This window comes from Salvelinus sp. IW2-2015, linkage group LG18 (assembly GCF_002910315.2).
Source record: "Salvelinus sp. IW2-2015 linkage group LG18, ASM291031v2, whole genome shotgun sequence".
NCBI lineage: Eukaryota > Metazoa > Chordata > Actinopteri > Salmoniformes > Salmonidae > Salvelinus > Salvelinus sp. IW2-2015.
Window position 1 is genome coordinate 64,882,890 of NC_036858.1, and position 11,601 is coordinate 64,894,490.

At 43.6% G+C, this 11,601-nt stretch overlaps 1 protein-coding gene across 4 annotated transcripts; it reads right to left on the minus strand.

Annotated features, from left to right (window-relative positions):
* Positions 1-52: 52 nt before the first annotated feature.
* rsph10b (radial spoke head 10 homolog B) lies at positions 53-11,588 on the minus strand. Of its 4 annotated transcripts, none has more exons than XM_024008810.2 (19): positions 11,267-11,588; positions 11,005-11,080; positions 10,656-10,724; positions 10,389-10,562; positions 10,192-10,277; positions 9,948-10,068; positions 9,638-9,814; positions 9,402-9,546; positions 9,136-9,269; positions 8,755-8,944; positions 8,446-8,554; positions 8,238-8,323; positions 8,009-8,157; positions 7,748-7,855; positions 2,883-3,140; positions 2,677-2,776; positions 2,454-2,573; positions 690-903; positions 53-497 (listed from the first exon to the last, which is right to left on the minus strand). In XM_024008810.2, exons 1-19 carry the CDS (start codon positions 11,515-11,517, stop codon positions 302-304), a joined length of 2,763 nt encoding a protein of 920 aa, XP_023864578.1. In that variant the 5' UTR covers positions 11,518-11,588; the 3' UTR covers positions 53-301. The 4 variants fall into 4 exon arrangements, with proteins under 4 accessions (XP_023864578.1, XP_023864577.1, XP_023864579.1 ...); XM_024008809.2 differs by having other exon boundaries at positions 8,446-8,557; XM_024008811.2 differs by having other exon boundaries at positions 8,244-8,323; positions 8,446-8,557; positions 11,267-11,587.
* Between the last annotated feature and the right edge of the window lie 13 nt (positions 11,589-11,601).

Below are 11,601 nucleotides of genomic sequence, written 5' to 3' on the forward strand. Positions count from 1 at the left end.
TATGGAGCCCAGGTGTTCAGGTTTTCTATACRAAATCAACTTTGTTGCTATATTGAATATGCGTGTGTAAATAAAATGTAGATTCTTCAAATTTGCTACCAACAGAATTTTTTTTTTGCCTCTTCTTCCACAATGACCAAACAATGACTGAATCACAAAACACGTGTCCCACTCCTGGAACTAAGTGTGAAATGGATGTTATTGACATCATAGAGGACTGTTATGACTGCTCTGAAAAGGTCAGTTTTTATCCAGGACTAAGTTTACTCTGGCCATACAGTTGTATGGATGGTCTGAGAGTCTATTTCCTCTTCTTCTTGGCTGCGGTGGCAAGCGACTGTTTGGTGATGACCACAGAGGTGGTGGARGCCACAGGCGTCTGAGCCGCTGGAGATGGGTTAAGGTCATCCTCTGGCCCTTCTACTCGCTCTGCCTCCTCATCCTCTTCTTCTTCCCTCCGTCTCTCCTCCTCCTCTGCCTCCCACTGTTCCCTCAACCTGGAACATTTTTCATAATTGCTTTATTTGTTGTGGAGTTAACATGTAGAGCTTGTGTGGTGCTCACATCAAGGGCAGATTTCTTGGACTAAAAATATAACTTCCAATGGAGATTCTCTGGGGCATCATCTGGATAACATTTTGGATACAAACTGGATCAAGGGGCCTCATGTTGTCTCAGTAGCTGCCTACCTGGCGTCTTCCTTGGCCTTAGCCAGAGCGATGCGGGCTAGTGCCGTCTGCCTCAGCCTCTCTTCCTGCACCTCCCTCCTCAGCTCCAGGCTGTACTCGTACGCTGGGAAGAACCTCTGGGTAAAGAACTGGTGGGTCCTCTGGACCCAGCTGTCCAGTTCAGTCTCAGAAGGGCAGGAAGTCATACCTGCTCCACTCCTGTCTTCAACAGGCTCTGGTTAGGAGACACGGCAGGTGTGAGATTGGCATGGCAATTAAACATTTCAATGATAAGATATGTACGTAATATCGCTACTGATTTTCTGAGGTCAAATTCTTCCAAATTAGTGTAGTATACACTGTTGGTCCCATGTTTCATGAGCTGAAATAAAAGATCTCAGAAATTTTCCATATGCACAAAAAACATCTCTCAAATATGTTTATATCCCTGTTAGTGAGATTTTCTCCTTGGCCAAGATAATCTATCCTCCTGACAGGTGTGGCATATCAAGAAGCTTATTAAACAGCATGATCATTACACAGGTGCACCTTGTGCTGGGGGCAATAAAAGGCCACTAAAATGTGCAGTTTTGTCACACAATGCCAGACATTTTGAGCGAGAGTGTAAATGGAATGCTGACTGCAGGAATGTCCACCAGAGCTGTTGCCAGAGAATTTAATGTTAATTTCTCTACCATAAGCCACCTCCAATGTCATTTTGGAATATTTGGCAGTACATCCAACAGGCCTCGCAACCGCCGACCACGTGTAACCACGCCAGCCCAGGACCTCCACATCCGGTTTCTTCACCTGCGGGATCATCTGAGACCAGCCACCCAGACAGTTGATGAAACTGGGTTTGCACAACTGAAGAATTTCTGCACAAACTGTCAGAAACCGTCATCTGCGTGCTCGTTGTCCTCATCAGGGTCTTGACCTGACTGCAGTTCAGCGTYGTAACTGACTTCAGTGGGCAAATGCTGACCTTCGATGGCCACTGCCACGCTGGAGAAGTGGTAATCTTCATGGCTTAATCCCGGTTTTAACTGTACCGGGTAGATGGCAGACGGCGTCGTGTGGCGAGCAATTTGCTGATGTCAATGTTGTGAGCAGAGTGTCCCATGGTGGCGGTGGGGTTATGGTATGGGCAGGCATAAGCTATGGACAACGGAAAACAATTGCGTTTTATCGATGGCAATTTGAATGCACAGAGATATTGTGACGATATCCTGAGGCCCATTGTCGTTCCTTTCATCCGCCGCCATCACCTCATGTTTCAGCATAATGCACAGCCCCGTGTCACAAGGATCTGTACACAATTTATAGGAGCTGAAAATGTCCCAGTTCTTACATGGCCTGCATACTCACCAGACATGTCACCCATTGAGCATGTTTGGGATGCTCTGGATCWACGCGTACTACAGCGTGTTCCAGTTCCCGCCAATATCCAGCAACTTCTCACAGCCATTGAAGAGGACAAAATTCCACAATCAACAGCCTGATCAACTATGGGAGATGCGTCATGCTGCATGAGGCAAATGGTGGTCACACCAGATACTGACTGGTTTTCTGATCCACGCCCCTAACTTATTTTTTAAATATTTTTTAAAATGTAACCAACATATGCATATTTGTATTCCCAGTCATGAGAAATCCATAGATTAGGGTCTAATGAATTTATTTCAATTGACTGATTCCTTATATGAACTGTAACTCAGTAAAATCTTTGAAATTGTTGCATGTTCCGTTTATATTTTTGTTCAGTGTACTTATTGTGTAATCTACCTGTGCTGGGGGGATGATCATGGGGAGGGTGTTTTGACACTTCGGCCTCCACTGCTGATCTAGCGCCACCTGAGCCCTCTCTCCTCTCAGTGTCTGACGAGTGGGTTGCTGACCCACCACCTGACTCAAACACACGCATACACTTTCAACAATGCCTCAAAGATGTGACCAGTCAGACTATACGGATATGTGAGTAGAGGAAAGATATGTGAGGAGAACACACCCCCAGTCTGTGATGTGAGGTTGCCTGCTGCGTTGGGACTCTGTCTGGGCTCCATCTCTTCAGGTGTAGACAACTGGAGAATCTCCTTGGATTTTCCCATCTGGGTAGAAAAATATTGAATGAACTAATTTAGACAAGGAATGGTCTCGATTTCCAGACCGCCATGTGAGATTATGTATAAATTTGACAGAGCTGATCAAACCAACCTCCAGTGATTTGACACTACCCACATCAGGAGAGATTTTTGATGGGTTTGATGACTTTGCAGTAAGTCCAGTCAGAGGGGAATGCCGCTGTGAGGACCTCTGTAGAGGGCTGTCTCTGGTCCTCTCCCCAGGGGAAACCCTCCTGGTGTCAGCCAGAAGGCAGCTCTCCATCTGGCTGTCTGAGGATGTCTGACCATCCCTCTGATCGCTAACCTCTGCACAGCCCAGCAACGCCTCAAAGAACTCCAGGAACGTCATCTAGAATCAGGTTCACCATCAAACTTCCAATTAAGTTATTTTTTAAAGCATCTGAGATGTTTATTGTCATGAAAATCGCTACATACATTCAATCGTATTATTATTAGACTCCTAAACAGCTTCTATCCCCTGGCCATAACACTGTTAAACTACTGCTTCCCCTCATACCTATGATGCAGCTAAAATCCTTATTGATTAGATTTAGAACTACCACTACACTGCTGATGATTGATTATTGATTCCCATTCCCATTAGTATCTTTTTATCCTGCTACTGGTCACTATTACTTCTGTTTACATGTACAGTTGAAGTCGGAAGTTTACATACACCTTAGCCAAATACAGTTTTTCACAATTCCTGACATTTAATCCTAGTAAAAATAATCTGTTTAGGTCAGTTAGGATCACCACATTATTTTAAGAATTTGAAATGTCAGAATAATAGTAGAGAGAATGATTTATTTAATATTTTATTTCTTTCATCACATTCCCAGTGGGTCAGAAGTTTACATACTCAGTATTTGGTAGGATTGCCTTTAAATTGTTTAACTTGGGTCAAACGTTTCGGGTAGACTTCCACAAGATTCCCACAATAAGTTGGGTGAATTTTGGCCCATTCCTCCTGACAGAGCTGGTGTAACTGAGTCAGGTTTGTAGGCCTCCTTGCTTACACACGCTTTTTCAGTTCTGCCCACAAATTTTATATAGGATTGAGGGCAGGGCTTTGTGATGGCCACTCCAATACCTTGACTTTGTTGTATGCTTGGGATCATTGTCCATTTGGAAGACCCATTTGCGACCAAGCTGTTAACTCTGCACTGACTGATGTCTTGAGATGTTGCTTCAATTTATCCACATAGTTTTCCTACCCATGATGCCATCTATTTTGTGAAGTGCACCAGTCCCTCCTGCAGCAAAGCACCCCCACAACATGATGCTGCCACCCCATGCTTCACGTTTGGGATGGTGTTCTTCGGCTTGCAAGCCTCCCCTCTTAACCTCCAAAACATAACGATGGTCATTATGGCCAGTTCTATTTTTGTTTCATCAGACCAGAGGACATTTCCCAAAAAGTACAATCTTTGTCCCCATGTGCAGTTGCAAACCGTAGTCTGGCTTTTTTTATGGCGGTTTTGGAGCAGGGGCTTCTTCCTTGCTGAGCGGCCTTTCAGGTATAGGACTCGTTTTACTGTGGATATAGATACTTTCGTACCTGTTTCCTCCAGCATCTTTGTGGCATCAGGTCTTTTTTCTGTTGTTCTGGAATTGATTTGCACTTTTCGCACCAAAGTACGTTCATCTCTAGGAGACAGAATGCGTCTCCTTCCTGAGCGGTATGACGGCTGCGTGGTCCCATGGTGTTTATACTTGCGTACTATTGTTTGTACAAATGAACATGGTACCTTCAGGCATTTGGAAATTGCTCCCAAGAATGAACCAGACTTGTGGGGGTCTCCAATTTTTTTACGAGGTCTTGGCTGATTTCTTCTGATTTTCCCATGATGTCAAGCAAAGAGGCACTGAGTTTGAAGGTAGAAATACATCCACAGGTACACCTCCAATTGACTCAAATGAGGTCAATTAGCCAATCAGAAGCTTCTAAAACCATGACATAATTTTCTGGAATTTTCCAAGCTGTTTAAAGGCACAGTGAACTTAGTTTATGTAAACTTCTGTCCCACTGGAATTGTAATATAGTGAATTATAAGTGAAATAATCTGTCTGTAAACAATTGTTGAAAAAATGACTTGTGTCAAGCACAAAGTAGATGTCCTAACCGACTTGCCAAAACTATAGTTTGTTAACAAGAAATTTGTGGAGTCGTTGAAAAACGAGTTTTAATGACTCCAACATAAGTGTATGTAAACTTCCGACTTCAACTGTATATATTACCATTAGTACGCTGAGTATATCAAACATTAAGAACACCTTCCTAATATTGAGTTGCAACCCCTTTTGCCTTCAGAACAGCCTCAATTCGTCAGGGCATGGACTCTACAAGGTGTCGAAAGTGTTCCAAAGGGATGCTGGCCCATATTTACGCCAATGCTTCCCACAGTTGTGTCAAGTTAGCTGGATGTCCTTTGGGTGGTGGGGCATTCTTGATACACACAGGAAATTGTTGAGTATGAAAAACCCAGCAGTGTAGGAGTTCTTGACACAAACCGGTGCGACTGGCACCTACTACCATACCCCATTCAAAGGCACAATTTCTGTCATGCACATTCACCCTGTGAATGGCACACATGCACAATCCATGTCTCAAGGCCTAAAAATCCTTCTTTAACCTGTCTCCTTCCCTTCATCTAAAATGATTGAAGTGGATTTAACAAGTGACATCAATATTGATCATAGCTTTAACTTGGATTACGCCTGTTCAGTCTGTCATGGGAAGAGCAGGTGTTCTTAATGTTTTGTACACTCAGTGTATATTACCATTAGTATTTATATATTCCTAACACCAGTCACTTTCCAGCTCTGTTTACATATCCCATCCATCGACCACTTACGCTGCTGCCATACTGTTTATTATTATCATTATTATTTATCCTGCTACCTGTCACTGTCTCCTAATCCCAGTCTACATGTGCCTATCTCCCTCAATACTCCAGTATCCCTACACATCGTCAATATGGTACTGACACTGTATATAGCTTCCTCTCTTATTTGTGTTTCCTTTATTATATACGGTATTAGTCAACTGTTTGGACACACCTACTCATTCAAGGGTTTTTCTTTATTTTTMCTATTTTCTACATTGTATAATAATAGTGAAGACCTCAAAACTATGAAATAACCCATATGGAATCATGTAGTAACCCAAAAAGTGTAAAACAAATAAAAACATATTTTATATTTGAGATTCTTCAAAGTAGCCACCCTTTGCCTTGATGACAGCTTTGCACACTCTTGGCATTCTCTCAACCAGCTTCATGAGGTAGTCACCTGGAATTCATTTCAATGAACAGGTGTGCCTTGTTAAAAGTTCATTTGTGGAATTTCTTTCCTTCTTAATGCGTTTGAGACAATCAGTTGTGTTTTGACAAGGTAGGGGTGGTATACAGAAGATAGCCCTATTTGGTAAAATACCAAGTTTATGGCAAAAACAGCTCAAATAAGCAAAGAGAAATGACAGTCCATCATTACCTTAAGTCATGAAGGTCAGTCAATCAGGAACATTTCAAGAACTTTGAAAGTTACTTCAAGTGCAGTCGCAAAAACCATCAAGCGCTATGATACTGGCTCTCTTGAGGACAGCCACAGGAAAGGAAGACCCAGAGTCACCTCTGCTGCAGAGGTCAAGTTCATTAGAATTAACTAACTGCACCTCAGATTGCAGCCCAAATAAATGCTTCACAGAGTTCAAGTAACAGAAACATCTTAACAACTGTTCAGAGACTGCGTGAATCAAGCCTTCATGGTCAAATCCCTGCAAAGAAACCACTACTAAAGGACACTGATAAGAAGGCGAGAATTGCTTGGGCAAAGAAACACGAGCAATGGACATTAGACCGTTGGAAATCTGTCCTTTGGTCTGATGAGTCCAAATTTGAGGTTTTTGGCTCCAACCGCCGTGTCTTTATGAGAAGCAGAGTATGTGAACAGATGATCTCCGCATGTGTGGTTCCCACCGCGAAGCTTGGAGGTGGTGGTGTGATAGTGCTTTGCTGGTGACAGTCAGTGATTTATTTAGAATTCAAGGCACACTTAACCAGCATGGCTACCACAGCATTCTGCAGTGATACGCCATCCCATCTGGTTTGCGCTTAGTGGGACTGTCATTTGTTGTTCAACAGGACAATGACCCAACATACCTCCAGGTTACTACATGATTCCCTATGTGTTCTTTCATAGTTTTGAAGTCTTCACTATTATTCTACAATGTAGAAAATAGTCAACATAAAGAAAAACTCTTGAATGATTAAGTGTGTCCAACCTTTTGACTGGTACTGTATATATATATATTTTTTAAATTAGTGTTACTATTTTGATATTGATTACTGCACTTTAGGGTAGAGCTTGTTAAGCATTTCAATGTACTTGTGCATGTGACAATAAAACGTGAATAAAACAAACTATTATTAGAAAGTTAGGGTCTCTTAATGCTGGTGAACCTGTTCCACCACCTATTTAGTACAGGAACCTGTTCCACTATACAAATACAAAGGAATGAATTAAATCAATCAGTTATGGGGCCTCCCGAGTGGCGCAGTGGTCTAAGGCAGTGCTAGAGGCGTCACTACAGACCCGGGTTCGATCGGGAGTCCCATAGGGCGGCCACAATTGGCTCAGCGTCGTCCGTGTTAAGGGGGGGTTTGGCCGGGGGGGCTTTACTTGGCTCATCGTGCTCTAGTGACTGCTTATGGAGGGCTAGGCGCCTGCAGGCTGACCTCGGTCGTCAGGTGAACGGTGTTTCCTCCGACACATTGGTGCAGCTGGATCCGGGTTAAGCGGGCAGGTGTTAAGGAGCACGGTTTGGCGGGTCGTGTTTCGGAGGACGCATGACACGACCTTCACCTTCCGAGCACGTTGGGGAGTTGCAGCGACAAGATCGAAAATTKTGGAGAAAAAAAATAAAATGATCAATTATTGAAGCGTTTAGCTGACCTCTAGGTCTAGGTTGCAGTAGTAGCGGTCGTAAGCAGCTGGGTTCTCTACAGAGAGGATCTCTAGGAGTTTCCCTGTGGTCAGCTCAGCATCAAACAGACTAAGGTCCTGTTGGTGGAACAGAACCAAGTTTCATCAATCAACTTTACATCATGTAATGTTAGGGTTGTGATGGTCAAGAAAAACTCAGAGCTCTAAATATGAGCACCYATCACCACACAACATCAGTGTGTGGTCACATTAGTTGAACGTCACAAGTACCTTAAACATCCATATGAAGTGCCTGACAGTCATGGTTTGGTCAGCTAGGGGGGTTGTGTTGGCTCTGCAGAAGGCCTTGTAGATCTCCCAGCACCTCCCAATGTAGTTGCCAGCAATCACAGCATGCATGGGGTTGGGGAACAACAGCCCTGCATTCAGTTCACAACAAGGAGAGCATGAATGTGGGTTACACTTGATAAAGAGTAAACAATGGTGTATGCATGCGTACCTGTACCTTTTACATTCTTGGCATTAGGGATGATGTTCTCCCTCATCAGCTTGGACAAACATGCAACCAGTATGGTATCAGAGGGCCTGGGAAGGAGAGAAGAGGCTCAGGAGTAGAGTACATGGTGTTGATACAAGGTTGTTACTACGGTGATTACAGTGTTACTACACAGGAGTAGGAGAGTACAGGATAGCAATGTTGTCCTTACTCTATGTCCTTATGGTAGGTGTTGTAGGCCAGAACCACAACACAGCTGAGGAACCTTCTGAGCAGCATGGTGCTGAAGGGAGAGTGGATCTCCTCGGAAGGGACATCCTCTGCTTTGAAATTAGTTCACAAAACAACAAAATGTAACAAGTCCTGCTCAGGCTACCCTCTGTTTTCACTACAATATGTTAGTCTCTATAATGTTAAGTTATCTTGTGATGAGACTGAAACAAATTAACAAAGCAGGATGAATTGGCCAAACATGAAGGGAGAAACAGGAAATGGGGTGGTTATTTCTCCCTGGCCTTACCACAGATGTAGCGGTCGACCTGGGCCAGGGTGATGCCTTGCTGGTGGATGCGACAGTCCTTGAGGAGTCTCCAGAGCTGCAGGCGGGACAGCAAGAAGGTATTGTCTGGGGACTGATCATGGCCCAGACTGCTGTAGAAGCTATAGATGGCCCTCAGCTCCGCTATGTGTCTCAGCACCACAAATTCCACCTGGCACACAGCGAAAGGGACAAATGGAGGCGCAAAAAACACCACCTGTTTGTCAACTCAGCGCAGAGTTGGGGTTGAAGCTATCATAACTTAGTTCAAGGATTGTTATAATATATGGAATCTAATTTGACAACTGAATTGACACAAATTGAAATTGATTTTCATATGCTGTTGTGGTCAGTCCCATTGACCTGTTTGAGCTGCAGGTCTCTCTGGTTTTCTGGGAGGTTCTCCAGCAGAGCAGTGATGTCCAGAGCCATGTCAGGCCCAAGCAGGGCTGGACCACTGCCTGAGCCTCCTCCTGGTGCTCTTCTGGGGGATTCACCTGAAACACAGGACTTACTTTTACTATACTGGATAACCACATGAAAAATACAGGACCATTCCAGGGAGTTGATGTCAGATGAGTAATTTTATCAGACAGACATACATTTTCAGAGGGACTTGGTGCACTTACCGTCCTCAGGATGGGGAGTGTGTGTTCTAATCCCACTCAGATCAGGGGTGTTTGAACCATCCAGGCAGAACGCTGGGAACTCTGCCATGTGGTCGTCCACAAACTCCCCTTCAAATATGCGTCCATTTTTAAAAATGAACTTTCCCTAGAATGTTTAACAAGATCTTATTATTTACACTCCATATTGACATGTATTCAATTAGAATGATTACTCTATGGACATGTTCCCCCTTCACCTGTCCATGTTTTTTGTTGTCCTTCCACTCTCCTTTGTAAAGAGCCCCGCTTGCGTAATAGAAGCTGCCCTGGCCATGCCTCAGCCCCTGGACAAAGTCCCCAGTGTACTCATTCCTTAGGGGATACTGAGAGCCCGTCACTCTCCTCAGGAACCATGTGTGGGTCCCCTGTCCATGCTGAAAGACAGAGGAGGATTTATCAGTCATTTATGTGAAGTTACTCTAACCATGTTTTCTTTCTCAAAAGCCAAATAATGGGTTTATTAATATATCATGTCATGGGAGATGAGGGTGATATGGTTTGACCTACCTGGACTCCATTCTCCCATAACCCGCTATACTGCTGACCCAGCGGCAGCCACCTCATCCTGCCCTCTCCATGTCTCACGTTGTTCCTCCACTGGCCCTCATACAGGTTCCCAGAGGGGTAACTTTGGCACAGCAGAGAGAACACATGCAAGGTGTATGACACTGAAATAATTTAAGCATAAGAACACATTTGATGGGAGATCATTCACATGTGTAACACACTGTCTAAACACAAGTTCACCTACCATCGGACTCCCCATCCCTCTCTGTTATTGTTTACCAATTCTCCTTCATACCAGGACGTCGCTTCCTGGTTATAGTATATTGTACCCTAATAAAACAAACAAATATTGTAAATTAAACAACCCCACATTAAATAAACCTGCGGACAAGATGCAGGTTTATCTGACTTAAATTGCTCAAGACTGCAACAGGATCATACCTTTCCATGSCTTTTGCTGTGATGCCACTGCCCTCTGTATATCACAGAGGAATTAGCACACCTATATGTCCCCACACCATGGCGGATTCCACTGCACACCTCTCCCTCATAACAGCTACCATCCAGCCAGGTGTATGTCCCATGGCCCATGGGCACATTGAATGCAAACTCACCCTGTCATTATGAGAATCAAATGGTTCACAGATCACATCTGCAGTATAAGATTAACTAAGAAATGCATCTTGTAAAGGTGGTGGACCAAAATACCTCATATTTCACGCCATCTGCCCATGTGTACAGACCATGTCCATGCATGACTCCTACTGAAAACATACCCTTGAAGAAAAACAAAGCTTATTGATTTGATGTCATGTTTGCTGGTTCATTTGGCTGGTTATTGACTTGTTTATTGTTTACTCCATGTGTAACTCTGTGTTGTCTGTTCACACTGCTATGCTTTATCTTGGCCAGGTCGCAGTTGCAAATGAGAACTTGTTCTCAACTAGCCTACCTGGTTAAATAAAGGTGAAATAAAAATAAAAATAAATTTTTTTGTCATCATGTAATGCTATACAATGTGATACAGACACCATATGGCAATGGCATAATGCAATACCTTGTAGACATGTCCTCCCTGAAAATATGCCACACCTTCTCCATGGAACTGCTCTAGATACTTTTCTCCCTCGTACCTGAGTGAGCACAGATTGCTTTTCATTGATCATGTAACAGTAGCTAGCTAACGTTAGCAGGCTTAGCAGTGTATGCCTAGGTTATTCTGGAAAAGAAACCCAACAACATGATATGAGGCATTATTTCATGTTCAGAGGCATTATTTCATGTTCATAGAAAGAGGCGAGTGATAAGCAATGGTTTACCTCTGGACAATAATATTAGGAAGAACAGGGACCTCATGAAATGCATCACCACTTCTCTCAAATTGTTTTTCGGCGAGTGGTGGTTGTGAAGAAAAGGAGGCAGTCATTACATCTGTTTCATGTTCCGACTCTTCATCTAACACGTGTGGTTCTGATACAACACCAGCATGGGAGCCATTTGACAAAAATGTACTTAATGACTGTTCGGGAGTTGTTTTCTCGGGTTTTTTCTTTTTATCCCCTTTCGCCATTTCACGTGTTCATCCAGACGATGCAATTCCATAAACATACCATGCATCACAACCGAGGCGCCTGTTGCTAAGGAGCTCGGTACG